This window comes from Henckelia pumila, chromosome 3 (assembly GCF_033568475.1).
Source record: "Henckelia pumila isolate YLH828 chromosome 3, ASM3356847v2, whole genome shotgun sequence".
NCBI lineage: Eukaryota > Viridiplantae > Streptophyta > Magnoliopsida > Lamiales > Gesneriaceae > Henckelia > Henckelia pumila.
Window position 1 is genome coordinate 198,391,642 of NC_133122.1, and position 19,214 is coordinate 198,410,855.

The 19,214-nt window shown below is 36.1% G+C and overlaps 3 protein-coding genes across 5 annotated transcripts; 1 reads left to right on the forward strand and 2 right to left on the reverse strand.

Moving 5' to 3' along the window:
• Window positions 1–22: 22 nt before the first annotated feature.
• On the forward strand, window positions 23–12,494 carry LOC140888081 (probable starch synthase 4, chloroplastic/amyloplastic). The gene is made up of 16 exons (XM_073295756.1): window positions 23–302; window positions 842–1,196; window positions 1,864–1,942; window positions 2,178–3,246; window positions 3,325–3,376; window positions 6,393–6,515; window positions 6,587–6,662; window positions 6,758–6,942; window positions 7,046–7,240; window positions 7,462–7,533; window positions 9,262–9,471; window positions 10,267–10,389; window positions 11,171–11,323; window positions 11,422–11,483; window positions 11,590–11,665; window positions 11,893–12,494. The coding sequence occupies exons 1-16, from the start codon at window positions 151–153 to the stop codon at window positions 12,067–12,069; spliced, it is 3,159 nt and encodes a 1,052-aa protein (XP_073151857.1). The 5' UTR covers window positions 23–150; the 3' UTR covers window positions 12,070–12,494.
• A 165-nt stretch (window positions 12,495–12,659) lies between these two features.
• LOC140888082 (chlorophyll a-b binding protein 3, chloroplastic) lies at window positions 12,660–13,602 on the reverse strand. Its single transcript, XM_073295757.1, has one exon. It carries the CDS (start codon window positions 13,537–13,539, stop codon window positions 12,754–12,756), a length of 786 nt encoding a protein of 261 aa, XP_073151858.1. The 5' UTR covers window positions 13,540–13,602; the 3' UTR covers window positions 12,660–12,753.
• Window positions 13,603–14,906: 1,304 nt separating this feature from the next.
• LOC140890554 (transcription factor bHLH144) lies at window positions 14,907–18,185 on the reverse strand. Of its 3 annotated transcripts, none has more exons than XM_073298429.1 (4): window positions 17,899–18,185; window positions 17,216–17,350; window positions 16,473–16,641; window positions 14,907–16,250 (listed from the first exon to the last, which is right to left on the reverse strand). In XM_073298429.1, the coding sequence occupies exon 4, from the start codon at window positions 15,958–15,960 to the stop codon at window positions 15,268–15,270; it is 693 nt and encodes a 230-aa protein (XP_073154530.1). In that variant the 5' UTR covers window positions 15,961–16,250; window positions 16,473–16,641; window positions 17,216–17,350; window positions 17,899–18,185; the 3' UTR covers window positions 14,907–15,267. The 3 variants fall into 3 exon arrangements, with proteins under 3 accessions (XP_073154530.1, XP_073154528.1, XP_073154529.1); XM_073298427.1 differs by having other exon boundaries at window positions 16,473–16,646; XM_073298428.1 differs by having other exon boundaries at window positions 16,473–16,646; window positions 17,216–17,353.
• Between the last annotated feature and the right edge of the window lie 1,029 nt (window positions 18,186–19,214).

Consider the following 19,214-nt stretch of genomic DNA (forward strand, 5'->3'; position numbering starts at 1 on the left):
ATTTACCCGATTGATGTTCCAAAAGCGGAAAATAGAAAGCCCCAAGCGAGAAGATATTAAGCACTTTTCTTCTCGCCAAACCTCCGCAGATGATTTGCTATAGCCTACGCTCACGGTCCACATAAGCTGTGATTGTGATTGCGATAATTAATGGCGGCGCCCCCGCCTTCGACGTGCTTTCTCGGCTGGGGTGTTACCGCAAGAGGAAGCTTTACCGGCACTCTACTTTATGCACGATCCTGCCCTTCGCCTTTTCGCTTCCCGCTCACTCCGTCCTGTAAAATGCGCCACCGTAATTTCAGGTTTTGATAAGTTTGCATCTCATCGAGATTTCTTCTAGTTTCATGTTTAGTTTCTTGATTCACTTTTTTCTTTCAGTTGTCGAGTTTTACAATAGGAGTTGGTTGATTATGGGTGAATGCCTCCTGTTTCTCGGGGCTTAATCGATGTTATTCTTAACTTATTGGGGGTGGAAATCATTTTTTTGTTTCGTGATTCTTGCTTGTGTAAAATTACTTTGTTCGATAACCCTTTATATTTACGGGGAGTGGTGAATGTTCTTCCTTTCCCTTTCTAAGAATTTGTTGCTTCAAGATTCCTCAATTTGATAACACAGTTAACACTGCAATTTTTTCCTGGTGCAATATTACGTGGAAACGGTTTTTGCTGGTCTACTTCCTTCTTTTATTTATTCTCTGGAATTAGATACCTTGGTTCTGTTTTCAAGATTCATTCTTTCACATGTTGAGTTTTTCTTTTGAAAAAATAAGTATGTGCCTGTGGATAAATAAATTGATTTTCCACCGTGCATATGCTTTACTTCATACCTGAATATTTGCAGCTTGCAAAATAAAAAACAGCATGCGAAGAAAATCAACATGGAGCGGCCTCCTGCAAATGTAAATTTCCGATCTAACAGTGATAATGACTCTGATTCAAATAACTCATCCAAGGATAGCACGTTGTTCTCAAATAACGAAACTGATTCCGAAGGCGGAATCATCATTCCAATAGAATCCAAACATTCGAAAGCAAAGGAGGACACCAGTCCCTCAAATAACGAAACTGGTTTGAAAGGTGGAATCACCATTGCTGTAGAATCCGAACATTCGAAAGAAAAGGAGGGCACCAATTCTTCTCCAATAAACGAGGATCTAATGGTTGATACTTTCTTATCAAATGACATAACACCCGCGGTATTCCCAGACAATATTTCTTTGGAATATAAAATCTATTTGTTTGTGAGAAGAGTAATACTGATGATTGATTTATTCTCATACAATTATATCGCAATGCTTGTCTGTTTATTTTGTGGTGGGCAATTTGGGTGTCCAATGGTCCTTTAAATAGTCAGGCTATCTACGTATGTTTTTGTGCCTCTGCAAATATATGAAGTTAAAATGGCTTCTTTTTTTTATTTTATTTATTTTTTATCACCTTACATGTGAATCATTGAGGTTTTGTCCTTGAGTCCCCGGAAACTTCAGCATAGGGTCTGCATTTTCTCAATCCATCAAAATCAATAAGATTCTCTTTGGTAGTCTTCATTTGGATTCATCATATTAATCTTACAGTTTGGCTGTTCAGAATTAGCACAATCATAGAATGGTATAAAGCTATCCAATCAAATTGCTGCTTTAAACATTGCATGTGTTTTGATTGCTTTATTTTTTTGACAATTATAACCAAGGCTGCCATTGTCTAAAGTAGTTCTAGAAGGATTAAATCAATAAAAGCTCTCAAATTTTGTCCTGGAATTTTTTCGATGACTTTCGTGGAACTCTCATTAATAATCTAGGTTTCCATTCAATATAAAATACGATAAAAAGTACATGAAAGTATTGTATTTTATATGTTGGGCAGTCTACCAAATCAGATGGAGAGCAACTTTCAGGAATCCATCTTCAGGATTTGATTGGGATGATACGAAATGCGGAAAAGAGTAAGTGTTATCTTATCTTGAACCCGTTTCTTTTGTTCAGGCCTCTATTTATTTACTAATGATGAATAAATTTTTAAGAGGCCTACTCAAGTGACTTTCATTCCTGCTTGTTAAAAAAGTCGTAAAGAAGTTTCATGATATGTCAAAGCTCTATTTTGGATGGAAAGTGGAGATATGTGATGTGTTTGGCATCATTGATCTTTACCTAATTTGTATCCCTTGCTAATTGGATTAGATGTACATCTTCTCAACTTAGCTCGTATCCGTGCCCTTGATGACCTCGGGAAAATAATTGAAGAAAAGGAGGCATTGCAGACTGATATCAATGTATTGGAGATGAAACTGGCAGAAACTGATGGAAGGCTAAAAATGGCTGCACAAGAGAAGATACGCGTGGAACTCCTTGAAGACCAGTTGGAAAAGCTGCGAAGTGAATTGTCTAGCAGGGGTAGCAGCATGGAACATGTTCAGGATATGAATTCTGCAGTTTCTTCATCACAAATTGATGCTGTGAATTATTTTACCCAGGAATTGGAGCTATTAAGGGCAGAGAATATGTCCCTGAAGGATGAACTGGAGGTGCTGAAGGGAGATCTTGTTAATGTCAGGGAAACTGGTCACAGGATTCAAATGCTGGAGGAAGAACGGTTCTCTTTGGAATCTTCTTTAAAAGAGTTTGAGTTTAAACTTGCTGCTTCTCAAGAAGATGTGTCAAATATTTCAAGTTTGAAATCCGAATGCAAAAATTTATATGAGAAAGTAGATAGTCTGCAAGAATTATTAGATAACACAACAAAGCATACTGATGAAGCTTTTAAAGTGCTTCAGCAAAACCAAGAACTTCGCAAGAAGGTCGACCGGCTGGAGGAATCTCTCAGTGAGGCCAATTTATATAGATTGTCGGCTGAGAAAATGCAACAATATGGTGAACTCATGCAACAGAAGATAAAACTGTTGGACGAGCGCCTTCAAAGGTCTGATGCAGACATACATTCCTATGTTCAGTTATATCAAGATTCTATGAAGGAGTTCCAAGATACACTAAGTAATTTGAAAGAACAAATTAATAAAAGAGCAGAGGATGAACCTGTGCATGATAAACCTTCAGAATTTTGGAGTAATTTACTGCTGATGGTGGACGGGTGGTTTCTTGAGAAGAAAATTTTGGCTGATGAAGCTAGACTATTGAGAGAAATGATATGGAATAGGGAGCGGAAAATATGTGATGCATATTTGTCATCTAAAGAAATGAATGAAAGTGAAATCATCACAACGTTTCTAAGACTGGTGTCGTCAGCACCAGGGTATGCATTTAACACATTGCTTCTTTTAGCCATACATAACGCATACTATTTTTACTAATTGTGGCTATCAATATCCAGTGAACGGTTGCACATCATACATATAGCAGCTGAGTTGGCACCTGTAGCAAAGGTATGCCTCAACTTATTCCGCTTAGATGTAATTGATCAGGTGCTTCCCTGTTATCTTTGTAACATAAAAAACCTGGCCAAATAATTTTTTTAATAAACATATATCTGTATATATTTGTGTTTGAGTTATTTTTATTATATTCTTGAAAACATTTAGCATTGTGCATGTGAATTTTTTTGGTGATGGGAGCCTTTAAATAAGATATATTGTTAGTATTGAGATTTTGATTTGAGTCATTTGATTATAAGTTTGATTTGATTTAATAATTAAATATTATTTAAAATAAACAAATTTTATTATGTTTGCAACCTTTATTAAATGTCATTGTTGCTGTTTTTTAAAGTATAGCTTGTATGGTCTCGCAGGAGCTCAAAACATTAAGGATGGGTTTTGAATAATTACTTGTTAATTAGGTTTCATAGATAGCCTTGTTTAGCATTCTGGAAATTTACTAAGTTTGATTTTGTCAAAGATGGTTGGTTTAGTTGCTTATGATAGAGTTTTAAATTTATTTCAAGTTTCATTTTTAAGTCGAAAAGATTTTCGATTTTTTAATTCTACTTTAACTATTCGAACGAAGTAACTTTTTATAAGTGATTTTGAATGAGACATCACCAAGTTTTTATGAAGTTTTGGGGTGGTTCAGAAAAAAATAGTAATTTTTCACGATTTAAACTGATAAATTTTGATTGTGTTTTTGGGATGAAACAAATAATTTAATATATATATATTTTTATATTTACTAAATGTAGATATTTTTTTAAGTGCTAATTTAAATTTCTAAATGGTTATTTCATATTAGTAATATTGTTTCACGGATTGTATATGCATGTGTTAATTATTAAATATTTCTGATTAGAAACATAGAAACAAATTTGAAATAAATAGTTAGTTAGAATTATATGTAAATAAATAATCTGGGTCTAATTAGAATATATATATATATATATATGAATAATTTTCAGCTGCCCAACCATTCCTGCCCACCTCGTCCCCAATTACTAAAATCCGGTAATTTTTCGTATCACTAAAATACGGTACCGGGTTTTAGTTGTCGGGACGAGTTGGACAGCATTGGTTGGGCAGCTAAAAATTTATATATATATATATATATATATATATATATATATGTATATATTAGAACAATGTTAGGATCATTGTTTAATTGGATAACTTTAATTTACATCTTTTGAAACTTCAAGATTTTCGTTGGAGATGTACAATCAAATGAAGTAAAGAAATTAAGTTGAGTATTTCTTTGTTTCCAACATCATTTCCAAAAGGCTCCATTACATTAAATTTTAATGTTTATGTTGTTATTATGACCTTTACTTGTTGCTACATATGTATATTGTTTGAAACTTTTGTTTGTCAGTGCATTTCTTTCTACATATTCTTATATGTTAAACTTCTCTATATCTTAATTTTTTGTTGTATCATATTCATGCGACTTACTACTTGGTTCATATTTGTCAATGTACCATGTGTAGAACGATACATGAGAACCACCTGTTTTTGTTTTTTTTTTTCTGGTCAACATAACTCGCACACCTATTCTGAATTAGTCACCTCTTAGTTCTTGCAAGTCAACATGCTACGTGAATGACTGTATATGTGAGCCGTTTTTTGTTCTCTATGGTCAACATAATGCATGTTGGAATTCTGGTTTGCATTTTGTTATTCTACTTTGTGCTGAATTCCTACTTTATATTTTGCATATGCATTTATCAATTGAACTTGAGTTTTTTGGGTAGTATCTAAAATCTAAATAGAGACTGAATTCTTACATATGTGAAGGGGATAGGTCGAGGAGGAGGGGGATATACGAGTTCGATTTTTAGGGCTTGGATATAATTGTTTCATTTAGATTATTAGGATTTCGTGGTTTTATTTTATCAAGATGCTTTTGTTTAGTTTTATTTTGGGCATTTGGTCATCAGTAAATCATTTAAATGTTTTGTAAATGATATCAATTTTAAGTTTAATAATTTCAACGTGAATTTTGTTCAGTGTTTTTCACAAGTAAATAAATTTTGAAGACGCATTTCTTACTTCTGGTTGAAATGATGAAATTGGTTATTTGGCATTTTAATGAAATTTTATCCGGAAATTAACAATTTCGGATGGACTCATTTTAATAAGCATCATAATCTTTTATTAACTCGATAAATTCACAATTTTCACATAGGCTTGGGGTGATGTGTAACCTGGGCCCAACATTCTCAGTTGCTGATTGCGAGATTGTTCGAGTGCATAACTTATCTGAGTTCAGCTTGATCGATTAATTGGTTCAATAATCTCAATCCATGGGTTGTTTTCATTATCTAGATTCATGGGGAGCAAGAAGCAAGTGGAATTCCTAAATTTGACATTTGCCTATTGGCAATAATACATTGGTTGGCAACATTTATGGTAGATAAAAAAAAAATAGGATGAGTCTGTATAAAGTGGATAACGGATTCAACAGTGAAGAACCTCAATTTGCCAAAGGAAGTAAGCAGTGATTATAGGGGTAGGTAGTTCTTTTGAGCTTATTAGATATGTTTAATGGGTGTGTCCACAATGATTTTTTTTTTAAGATCGCAGTGAATTTGACTGTACTATCGCATGCTGTTGCATCTTTAATCCTGAATATGGTCTTCCTGTTTTCAACTTGGTTCTTTCCCTTTATTTGGTTCTGCACTTGTTCCCGTCATCTAATGTAATCCAAATACGTTATGTTTGTCGACTGCATATTTGACATACATCTATCATGGAGTTTAACACGTCCTTCTGGATGATGGAAAATTTCTATTTGACTGAATTCTTTTTCCTTTGGTTACATGCTGTACACAGTTGGATATTTTCTTGCCTGTTTATGTATTGGGATTTTGGCTTACCTTTTATTGATATATCTAATGTGTGACATGTATTGGATATTTACACATTCTCACTTAATCTGAGAAATTATAAAGGGGAATATATTAATTTTAATATTGGATGATTGCCAATGGTGGATTTTTTTATTTTATTTCAGGTTGGTGGTTTGGGAGACGTACTGACTGGTCTGAGTAAGGCACTTCAGAGGAGAGGGCACCTTGTGGAACTTGTTCTACCAAAATATGATTGCATGAATTACGAGCTTATTCAAGATTTTAAGGTATCTGACTTTTGTTGAGCATGCTCTACAGTTTTAGATCTATTTTTTTTGAATCACATCATACTATGCAGGCTTTAGATGTGCCAGTAGAGTCATATTTTGATGGCCGATTGTTCAAAAACAAAATATGGGTTGGCACTGTTGAAGGTCTAGAAATTTTACATCTACACCAGTGTTTATTATCGTCGAAATGTTCCTTTAACTCTGATACTTTGGCTGGTTTGCAAAAATTGTATTGTTAGGGCTTCCTGTTTATTTCATCGAGCCACATCATCCAAGTAAATTCTTCTGGAGGGGGCAATTTTATGGCGAGCATGATGATTTTAAGCGATTCTCATTCTTCAGCAGGGCAGCACTTGAATTGCTTCTTCAAGCTGGCAAGAGACCTGACATAATTCATTGTCATGATTGGCAGACTGCATTCGTTGTACGAATGTTAGAGATCTTGTTATTTCACATATCACCTTTCTTTAGTGTTTTGGATCAGTTTTTTTTTTTCTTTTTAATTGACTGCTTGTTATTTTTCGCAGGCACCCCTTTATTGGGATCTGTATGTTCCAAAAGGACTGAATTCAGCACGAATCTGTTTTACATGTCACAATTTTGCATATCAAGGAAATGCACCAGCTTCAGACCTTGCATCTTGTGGTCTTGATGTTCATCAACTAAACAGGCAGGATAGAATGCAGGACAACTCATCAAGGGACAGAATCAACGCCGTTAAGGTAACCGATTCTCTATATTTTACTTGCATTTGAAGGTTTTCATTGCTTAGCTAAGAGATGCATGAATCCGCATCCAAGGTGTTGCACCCTGGTTTGCCACTTTCTTTCTTTATCTCAGAATGGTGAATGGTTGAATCTTTAATCTGTTGATGACTTATGTTGGGCTGATTTCTATCACATTATCCTGATTGTTTTCATTACATGTTCTTGGCATTTTACAGGGTGCAATAGTCTTCTCCAATATTGTGACAACAGTTTCACCAACCTATGCTCAAGAGATGCTGACCCCCGAGGTACGAAGTGTAATTATAAGCATGTCTAATGCACATGGTTTCTGGGTATAATAGGATTTCAGCATTGAAATTTTTCGTTCTTCACAATTTACTAAGTCCGTGTTTTATTACCTACTATATATGATGGGCTTATTTATATTGTTAGATTTTTCGTGTAGTTGGGCATTGGTAATAGCACCAACAGTATGGTTTTTTACTTTTTAGTGCCGAATGTGAAAGATGTGTAGGCCCCTGTTTTTTAATGTAATATTTGCCTTTTGCTTTCATTTTCTTTATTTCATGCTCCCACCACCGTGGTAACAGCTAGGACAGTGGCAGCAGTGCTTTGTGCTTGTGTCTGAGGAACTCACCTCCATGAGAGAAAAAGCTTTCTGTTTTTAATGCAAGATATTCTGATGGAAAGTTGCTTTCCCTTGGAAGTGGATTGATGGGAAAGAGGAATTGTAGGGGATTGGTTTGACGGTGTTGGGGTATGGGTGTGGAAAAATAATCTAGAGGATTGGTTTGACGGTGTTGGGGTATGGGTGTGGAAAAATAATCTAGAAAATGTTACTTACCGTTCTTTTTTCTCCATTTACACTTCATTTTATGATTCCATTCGAACATCTAACATCTGAATATGATATCATATCAAATAATAACTGTGTTATTGCTATTGTCAGTTCTTGCACTACGACAAACTAACCCTAAGCGTAAATTCTCAGATTAGTTGGTTTGGTGCACACCTCAGTATATTAATTTTTCTACCGAGGAAACAAGTGGAGAATGTAGTTTTGAATTGATATAGATATAAATTTGTATTTAGAATCTCGAATCTAAACCTGGGAATGACAACAAAAGTCTGCTGCGAGATTCCAAAAGTTTTAGCGCTTGTAAAACAAGCAACGAATGAACGCTGGACTCCCATGCAAACCTTTTCTACTAGATCTTCTAAATTCTGAGCAAACTGTTACGCTTAGATGTGACTTGAGTCTTTTTCCTCGAGTTGATGTATTTTATCTATTGGCTGATGGTGGGGAAAGGAATGAAGCATTCATGGTATCACAATATATGGACATATACCAAGTTTAACAAGTATAGAATGACCATGGAGTGATATTTAGTCTGAAAGGAAAATCGACAAAAAGCTAAAGTAAAGTGATTCATCACTTTTCACTTAAAAAATCAGTTTTTTGCGCTACCCCAAGTTTTGCTTCTGCTTCTGCTTCTGCTTCTGCTTCTGCTTCTGCCTAGTTTAATTGAAATACGGAATTTGGTAGCATTATGGTTCTGGTTCTTCAAATTGATTATGGCATTTTGTGAATAAATGTACTTCCAATATTTTTATCTAATCTTAAATTACCCTTTACATTATCTACAGTTCTCAGTACATCATCAAACTCTCTCTTTTGCAAACGATTCAATGTATTTTTAATATTTTATTAATTAAAAAGTTAATATTGGAATCATTTATTTACTAAACACTCAACCTTCAAATATTTTCAAGTTTTCTCTTTTCTTTTCGAACACTGTCCGCTTATTTTTTCCCCCACTTCTAAGCAATCTATAAATTTTAATCACTTTTTTTAAAGCATAATATTTTGCAAAGACTCCCTAAGACTTGATCATTTCAAAAGTAAAGGTTTTCTAAATATGGCTTCTGTGCATGGTGACGATGTTTCTTTGGACAAAATTTAAAGTTTATTAATGAGAAGAATGTTTCTTAAGTTGTATTTTTTTTATGCACAGGGAGGATGGGGCCTAAACTCAACACTTAATTTACATTCGAAAAAGTTTGTTGGAATTTTAAATGGAATCGATACTGATGCATGGAATCCAGCTACTGACAGATTTCTGAAAGTTCAGTATCACGCATATGATACTAAGGGCAAAGCAGAGAATAAGGAGGGTTTAAGAAGATACCTAGGGATGTCTTCTGCAAATGCCAACCAACCCTTGGTAAGATAGTTTAATCTGTACACTAATGTATGAAAATTTACACGACATAACTATTGTCTTGCAACTCACGAATAATCTTTGTAGTGTAATACTAATGTTTTTACCAAATGGATCTGATTGTGCTACTGGTTTGGCTGCCCTTTATCATTGAGTATGAATTCTGAAACCCATTCCATATGTGATATTGCCAAGAGGCCCAAGACCTAGCCATTGTTACCTCTTTCCTTTTTGCAGTTTCATCTGCAAGGACTAATCTATGGTAAATTGTCTTGCCTTGGATTCTTGGCAGATTAGTATGTACCATTATGCTTAAGAATGAAACTAGCTTTGTAACACACACGATACGAGTGTTCTAACTATTTGGTTGGGATCGTTATTATTTATCTACTAATCCAACCATATAGATAAAAGAATTGGGGGTGTTTTCAATAAAATATTTTTGTTTTTAATAAATTCGAAAAATACTGTGTAAAATCAACTGTACACTTAAATTCCATTAAGATAACTTTCCAAAAAATGAGGTTTTTGTTAATTTGATTGGCGAATAGGAAAGAGACATAAAAATTTGAAGTGTTCCAACTTGGTCTATGGTATAAAGATATCTGGCATAGATTAAAAAGAAAGTATGGTGATAAACTCAGTAACACAAAAGAGACCAATGTGCTGTTGTAGATAAATAACACATCTACCGCTGTTGAGCAAGATCGGTATGTTTTGGTTTCATGTTTGCATGGCATAGTCACCTGTTAGACAGGAACTTTCATACGTTTAACTATTGATTTGTTTGAGCAACAGGTTGCTTGCATAACAAGATTGGTGCCTCAAAAGGGTGTGCATCTTATAAGGCATGCTTTGTATCGGACTCTGGAATTAGGTGGACAGTTCATTCTTCTAGGTTCAAGTCCAGTTGCACAAATCCAGGAAAGTTATTATATTTTCTAAACTTAGTTTTTTAAAAGAAAGAGGCTGTGTTAACTCTTGTTATAACATAGCAAAATGCCATGTGACTTATTGGATGGTCTTGCCCGCTGGCCTTTCGGCCTTGCCTATATCCTCTTTAGTTTGCTGACTGACACAAATATATGTAAAAGTCAAAACTAGGCAGTTATATTAAAGAATTCAAGAATATGCACCCTGGGATTTGAAGCATTTCTCGTTAACTTTCCTAAATTGACAAGATAGAAGAAAAGGCTGTCTCGGACTTGAGTATGATCAATGCCACCATCGAATTCTACAGTGAAATGGTGCAGGATATTTGATGTGTTAAATCAGGAGTGCGTTGCACTTCTGGTTCATACATGAGAAGCTGACTTTGCATAGCCTATATTTGCAATAGGTCAAGATTTATGCAGACACCCGGAAGTCTTTTGAAGTTGCATTGATCAGGCATCAGGAGAAAACATATTGTTCTTTTTTAAATTTACAATATTTCAGTGTATAGTCGTTTGATTGCTGAAAGAATCCCTCTTCAATAAAGGTTTGAAATAATGTCTGACCAACTAATCACTGATAAATAGTTGATGATTGACCTTGGTAGTTTGTATAATGGCATTGGGTATTTCGCTAATGGTTAATGAGCCTTTACTATATTGTCACGATTTTCATTATTTAGTTCAAATAAAGTCATGCATTTAATGAGTATTAATTTCTTCTTGAAAAAGCACCCACCGAGTGATTGACAAAGGGATTTCTCTTTTTTCAGAGGGAGTTTGAAGAGATTGGCAACCATTTTAGGAATCATGAGCATGCTCGATTGGTATTGAAATATGACGAGTCTCTTTCCCATTTAATATACGCCGCCTCTGATATGTTTATTATCCCATCCATTTTTGAGCCATGCGGCCTTACCCAGGTATAGGTTATTTTCTTTGCTGTGCAACTGGAGTACTGGACCAGTAAACTTCAATGAAATAAATTGATATTTGAGAAGCTCATGTTGTATGTATGCAGATGATTGCAATGAGATATGGGTCTATTCCAATAGCTAGGAAGACAGGTGGTCTAAATGACAGGTAGAATAGTCAGTGCCTTGGTTATTTAATCAAATCAGAATCAGAATATTACTTTGTTCAAACTTGATTGGTAGCACGTACAACTAAGTTTCTTAATCCACTGCAGTGTTTTTGATTTGGATGATAACTCAATACCTGTCCAGTATAGGAATGGTTTTACGTTTTTGACAGCTGATGAGCAGGTAACTTCTGAGCGATGGAAATAATTAGATAATTTTATTTTATGCATTTTGTTCATTTGGTTGGTAGATCAACAGCCAACATTTTCACTGTGCTCCTTTGATAACAAGAAGTTGCATATTTTCTTGAAAAGTTGAAAAATTTCAGATCATCTGTCACCGAAAATAGTTATTATGGGCCTTGTGGCCATGGCGAATGTCCATTACTTACAGGGAGTTAATTTCTACAGGGACTTAACAGTGCTTTAGAACGTGCATTTTACCATTATAAGAACGATCCTGATGGATGGAAACAGCTCGTTCAAAAGGACATGAACATCGATTTTAGTTGGGATTCTTCAGCATCATTATATGAAGAACTTTATATGAAGTCTGTCTCAAGAGCAAAGAATGCAATTCGTTCTTGAACAGGTTTAGATGCAACTTGCGCTCAAATTGGCTGAAGCCTGAAGGACATGGATTTGGTTCTGCATCCACCATGGCATGACACTCATGGATAAGCGATATCAGTGATCCAACATGTCCCTGAAAGATGCCGGTACAAGCTCCCACCTGGCTGAGATTTTAGGATGCTTGCTGCATCGCTCCTATTCTTTTGGTTGCTAAGCCCAATCGTCCACCTGTGTTGTATGTAGGCATACTTATATCCTTCAAAATGACAGACATCAACTGCAATTTGCAGACGATGATGTACACTAAATTTGTTAATATATAAGAATAAACGTTGTATATAAATTTACGTCAGAGATATATAAAGCTTAGTTCATTCCAATTTAGTAAATCACATACAAGTTTAAGTGTTGTTAAAAGGCAGTGAACAAAGATTCCGAGATATATCCTATTCTTGATTTCATTATTTCTGTATATTAAATTATATTCATCATCTATGTTTAATATGTGGTTACTGCTGTTGATCGCAATTGTACCTAGTTTGTCAGCTGTGACAATCACAAAGTTGGATTGAAAGGAACAAAAAAGTTAACAGATATACGTGGACTGAGAAATGGCAAAATCACATTATATTACGATAATTGCACATAAACTTTACATCACATCTGACAATCCGATTCAATGCAATTTCCCATTCAAATCTATTTTCCAGGCACGAAGTTGGTGGCATATGCCCATGCGTTGTTGTTGACTGGATCAGCAAGGTGGTCAGCAAGGTTCTCCAATGGACCCTTCCCGGTGACGATGGCCTGGACGAAGAATCCGAACATGGAGAACATGGCAAGTCTTCCATTCTTGAGCTCCTTCACCTTCAACTCAGCAAATGCCTCAGGGTCGTCAGCAAGACCCAATGGGTCGAAGCTTCCGCCGGGGTAGATGGGGTCGGTGATCTCACCGAGTGGCCCTCCAGCAATTCTGTAGCCCTCAACAGCTCCCATCAAGATCACCTGGGAAGCCCAGATGGCCAAGATACTCTGAGCATGGATCAAGCTTGGGTTCCCCAAGTAGTCGAGTCCACCTTCTGAGAAGATCTGGGAACCAGCCTTGAACCACACAGCCTCACCGAACTTGATGCCATTGCGGGACAGTAGCTCGGGGAATACACATCCAAGAGCTCCAAGCATGGCCCATCTGCTGTGGATCACCTCCAACTCACGGTTCTTGGCGAAGGTCTCTGGGTCAGCCGAGAGTCCAGCAGTGTCCCAGCCGTAGTCACCGGGGAATTCACCGGTGAGGTAGCTTGGGGCCTCGCCAGAGAATGGACCCAAGTATTTCACACGGTCAGGGCCGTACCACGGGCTGCCGGAAGGAGTAGGCTTGGTGGTCTTCCTCATAGAGACCCTGGCCACATCCGGGGTGGAGGGAGACAGCTTCACAGCTGTTCCAGCCAAAGAGGGAGAAGACAGAGCCATTGTTGAGGCTGCCATTGATTCTTGGGTAGTATTGCTTTTTGTCTGAACTCTGTGTTGGATACTTGAGTGGTGAGTATGAGTTGGGAATCTGGGAAGTCATTTATAGAAGCGAGAGGCTAATGGGTCCTTATCCTGTGAGATCTAAATGTATGCTTTGATTGGTTATCGAGATTCTGTTGCTGTTGCTTCTGTGAGTTGGCAGGCTCTAGTCCACAATTCTTGGGATTTTTATGGGTGGGCTTCTAAGCAACCAGAGCCAGTAGATTGTTTAGATTTTTGTTTTCAACCTCCACTGAGAGACAATATTAACAGTAGGGTCTTTAATCAGTGCACGATATTGGGTTTTTTTTAGTTCTTTTTTCGTTGATGAACTGAAAATTGTTTGCATTGAGTTCATATCAAGTTACTGGCGACGACGATGACGTCGAGAAGGGGAAAACTAATATATGAAAAAATTGGATACAAAAATAATTGAAGTTCTTAGGTAAGTTTAAGTAAAATTTAAGGAAGATTTTTTGTTTTATAGTACTGTTACTTTGTTCGCCCTAGTGATGAGTTTAGCAAGATTATTAGCAACGAAAAAAACAAATGAGTTATCGATGAAACTTACGGAAGTTCTAACGGTTGCTATACACGGACTGATCGACCTAATTGGTAAATTCAGTTAAAAAAAAGTAACAATTCTGATATAAATAAAAATAGTTTTTTATGAGTCAGATGTCATGCAGTCACAAAATTCAAAATTCATGGTTGATTTACACATCCTACGATATAATACTTAACAATCGTGTAAACCAGTTGGGTTGTTGCAAGCTATTCGTATCAATTAATCTCTTGGTGCATTAATTTGTATGCCCCCAATCAACAATTAACACTATCACGTACTTATTGTGTGACCGTGCACGTGAAGATGAACCACACTGTAAAACGACAAAGTTAGACAGCACACAAGATATCCAGAATCCATGAAAATCTGTGTTTTTTCATCCAACCGCACACTTGTCAAACTCTGATAGGCTACAAGAAAATAGCTATCTATGCTTGCATGAGACTTGTAAAACCAGACCACAAAAAAATTCATGGCAACCCGACCCCGAAAAAGTAGCGGTCACCGAGCCAAACGGTCACATAACTTCAGTTCATCAAATGTCACTAAACAATGAGAGCATATAGATGATTCCTTGATCGAATCCAATTAATATTAATGCGTTAGCGTTCTTATTGACGAGTTTAACAGACAAGAACCTTGCAGTTCACATCCTGTGAGCATCCATCAGAATTGGTTCGGATTCACCGAATTCAAACCATACACACTGGAAAAAAAAAATCATTAAGCAGAGTATTGTTTTCCTCAATGTTGGGAAGCAATCCATAGGGATTGCTTCAAAGAAGGTGGATAGATGTATCCCATTCTTCAGGATGACAAGGACGAAAATGAAAGACAGAAAATTCTGAGTTGCTGTTCAAGTAACATTCACCATTTATTGGATCATACAGAGAGATGAGCATCAGAGCAATGCTCAATGATTAACAGACACAAAAAAGCCATTGAAGTACTTTAAAAATACATGTAGAGCAATTCAAACACAAATGATGCAAACTTGAAATCAAAACTCGAATAAGGTATATGTCAGGATACGCAGATTCATAGTACAGAACCTCCTACAAGAGTACCTGCAGCTGAAGGTTAACAACAGAGATGTGCAGAACGAGGCATCATAAATTCAAATGACGATTCCGGATTCAGCCTTCAGAACTTCCAGTTCCCAGCTTCTGCACTTCTACTCTGAGTGCCTTGAGGTAACGAACAGCTTCATCAAGAACAGCTACAGTACTCATGCCATTGGCACCAGGAACTATTCCTTTCAATGTGTTGACCATCTTTCTTGTCCTGTGACGCTTCTTTCCATTGCAACGACTTCCAGAAGATTTTAACAAATGTTGTCTACTTTTCGTGGAAAGTGACTCAAAGTTGGAGCATGAATCAGGAGAGTCACACCTGTAGATTGTTTCTGTTCGCGCTGTGCTCACCATATCATCATCGTAGTTGTCATCATATTCATCACATTCTGCGCTCAGAAGTGCATCGATATCATCTGAATCTTCTTTCAAAGGAGACATATCGTCTCTCTTGGTGTTTGAATATTCGGCATCCAAGTTGTCTTGCAAGATTGATGCCGCAACATCATATCCAGGATGAAAGAGTTTAGAGCTTAAATTGGGATGGAACATGATCTGGCTTCTGTCATGTGTTTTATCAAAGATGACAATGTTTTTTGGGCAAGCATCAGAGGTTCGGATATCAACATTATGTAACGGCCCAAATTTCCCATTAAAGTTGGCTGACTTTGTATGACCATGTTGCATATAATAGCTCGATTGGCCAGGAAGAGGTAGAATAGGATGGGCGGGTATGTTTGGATAGTCTCCAGGCATGATAGCGGTTTTCAAACAACTTCAAGGAAAATTGTATTTGCAGATTCTAAAAGAGGTAAACAGTTAATTTTTTTTTTAACTAAAAACAGGTCCTGCGAAATTGAAATATTTGCCACACGTTTATGGTAAATCTATGGTGGATCCATATACCAGCACAAGATGGAGTCAGATCTAACAGTTCTGGTGTTTCAAGCACTCGGCAAGTATTAATTGAACAATTTCCAATATCCAAACGCTTCCTAAAAACACGACTACGTTACAGGTTTAAGCAACTGACGGAAGTATTCAGCCTGCAATAGAAAAAGTCAAGAGTAAGAACTAGCTTACCAAATTTTTAAGCAACCATAAGTTCCAGTTGGGCTCACAAGTATTCTTAACGCCTATTCTCAGACTCATTTTATCAATATTCATCAAAATTCAGAAACCAGACATCATTTACAGGTCATAGGTAAAACAACAAACAGTTCAGAAAAAGATAAAAGTATGATTTGTCACAAGCATGAAGTAATCACCTGGCAAACTTGCATCAATTGGTGAAAAGCAATGCTTCCAGCGCTCATGGTAATTTTTCCAAGTGTTTTGATGCGATGATATTGTTTTCGGATGACTGCAATGTGCATTCTCACTCCAATGAAAAAGTGTTAAGTCTAACAATATAGGTAAAACAAACCCGTTGCAAAACTGTCCTGCAAAAAAATTCAAAAATCAGGTAAGTGCATGAGAAAGGAAAGAAAACAATAACAATTAATTTTTTTTTTAAAAAAAAAACGAAGATACAAACTATAACTTCGTGTGTATTGTTTCACAAATCAAAGTAAACCACAACCGTTGAAAAAAACATAAAGCCTAGATCATTGGAGGAATGTTTTCAGATTCAGAGTTGTGACGATTTATAAGTCTGGGGTAAAAAGTTCGAGATAATGTGATCGAAAATTCAAGACCTGAGAGGTAAAATGTGGAGCATTGCACCCCAAATTCAATGTAATATTTCGTGTAACCGATTTCCAAATATATCATACAAATATATATTATCTAAATTAAACGCAGAAAAGCACTCATCCAGCAAACTATTAAAAAAAACTAGTAAACATTAGCATTACAAACATACATCCACCGATTAAAAAAAAAACATACATCCACAATGGAAGCAACTTCTTAAAGCCTTAGTTCTAGTGAATTCTTCAACCATTCAAACAAAAATATATGCACGCATTCTTTGAAAGAGAAGAGACCAACAGAGAGTAAGATAACTCACCAGATTAATTCAAATTACAGAATAAAGCGAAAGAACACTTCGAATCTAACACACTTCCCATAATAAAATGGAGAACCCCACGGCATGTTGATCAACTACTTCAGCACAAATGAATGTAAAATTTGACCCAAAGCTCTGCTATCAACATAAGGTAAAATAAATGTTAATGAAGATATAAAGGAACTAATGTTGAAAGCAATTAATCTAAAGCTTAGCCATGAAAACAAAAACCTAAAGGAACTGTCCAGTAAATTACTTAAATTTATAACATAACCAACAACAAGAACCAAAGGAGTAAACAAGATCACATACATCGCAGATTCAAGTCGCCGCAAGATGAAACAAAATCTACAGATCAGAAATCCCACTAAAATGAGATACTTAATTTATTTAAGAATACAGTATCTCAAGAAAAATACAATCTTGCGGTTCTAAGGTATATTTTTCAAGGAATAAAGGTAAGAAACAAGTCACTAAATTAGCGTTTATACGATACACAATAAATAACCAAATTAAACAAATTTGTGCAAGAAATGCTTCATAAAAACACCCATCGAGAAATGTCGACAGATTGAGCCTATTCTTGCAAGAAATCTTCACTTAAACAAATCCAAGCAACAGAAGACAAAAGGGCCGGTGCTTAAAAGCCGACAGGAAAGTAAAAGATCTCGTCTTGACCATACCCACAAGAAGAAAAGTTATAAAACCCAAACAAGCTCGTGACTTGAGAAGATATCCAAGATTCAGAGACGAACAGAAGAAGATAAGTATAGGTGAAAGGAGATCACTAATACTGGTGATTATGAATTTAATTAGTTGGAGGTGGTGGGATTGGAGTCAAAGGAGAGGAATAAAGAGCGTAGGATGGAGGGAAATGATGGGGTTTTCCGGGTAAAGCGGCTGGGTTGGTGACCGTCGGATGAGAGAGCACGCGTGAAGATACAAAGGTGGGCCTTCACGAGGTTTGACAAATGGAGTATCTGTTGTCGGAAATCGTGAAAAATCACCCTTTTGACATTTTTGTTTTTGTTTTATTTCACCTCGATTGGTTACCGCTCCACCATTTTACAGATTTCCCATGCATCGTTGAGAAAAGATCAGCGATGGCTTTGAAATACAAAAGAAAGAAGAAATGGGTCACAGATGCAGCGATTGGTGGCATGCAGCAGGGAGAATTGGGATGAAGTAAATTTATGTAATAGTATCGGTGATTGCATAGGATACATCTGGTATCGGTTTTGTCAAAGCTACCGCTCGAATAGGGATCCAACTGTCCAAATTTTATTATATTTGAAATGTTCACGTGAACATCTCAAATACAAAAAATATGAGTAGTTGGATGCAGCACATGAAGAGTGCTCATGTGCTAGCGTAGACAAATCCCGGATATCATTTGGTAGCATTCGGAATTCGGAGATGTATCCATTTTCATATGGATGTATCCATTTTGGGTAGTAGGCCACAGTATCACTATCTAATTTTGAGTCATGACTTGTCAAAATAGTCAAAATTGGCCATGTTTTTTTTTTTTTTTTTTTTAATAACCATGAGTCGTGTCTCATCGGGGCATGAACGACTTCCTAATTTCAGAGTTCATCTCCGAGACTACTTATTGGTGATAGTCCTGAAATAATCAGTTAGACAAAATGTGTTATGTCATCATATTTTTCATAGTCAGCTCAAAAATAGCTTGGGAACGAGTATTACACGATGATTTTGACCAACGTCATTGAGGTGAAATGGAGAAATGAGGTATATTGTTTAATAATTTAAATAATGAGAATTTGTTTAACACATGTTATTTTTCTTACAGCAAAGATAACCTTTCAGAGGAAGTTTACTATCTTTGTTTTATTTTGTCTCAAATATGGGCATGCAGAGGAAACACAGAGATAAAAAGAAGCAAATTTTGAGCGTATCGTCAAATATAATTGAGAGTTATGTACACTGAATATCCATTGATCATCATTGGTGGCTCAAATATATATATATATATATA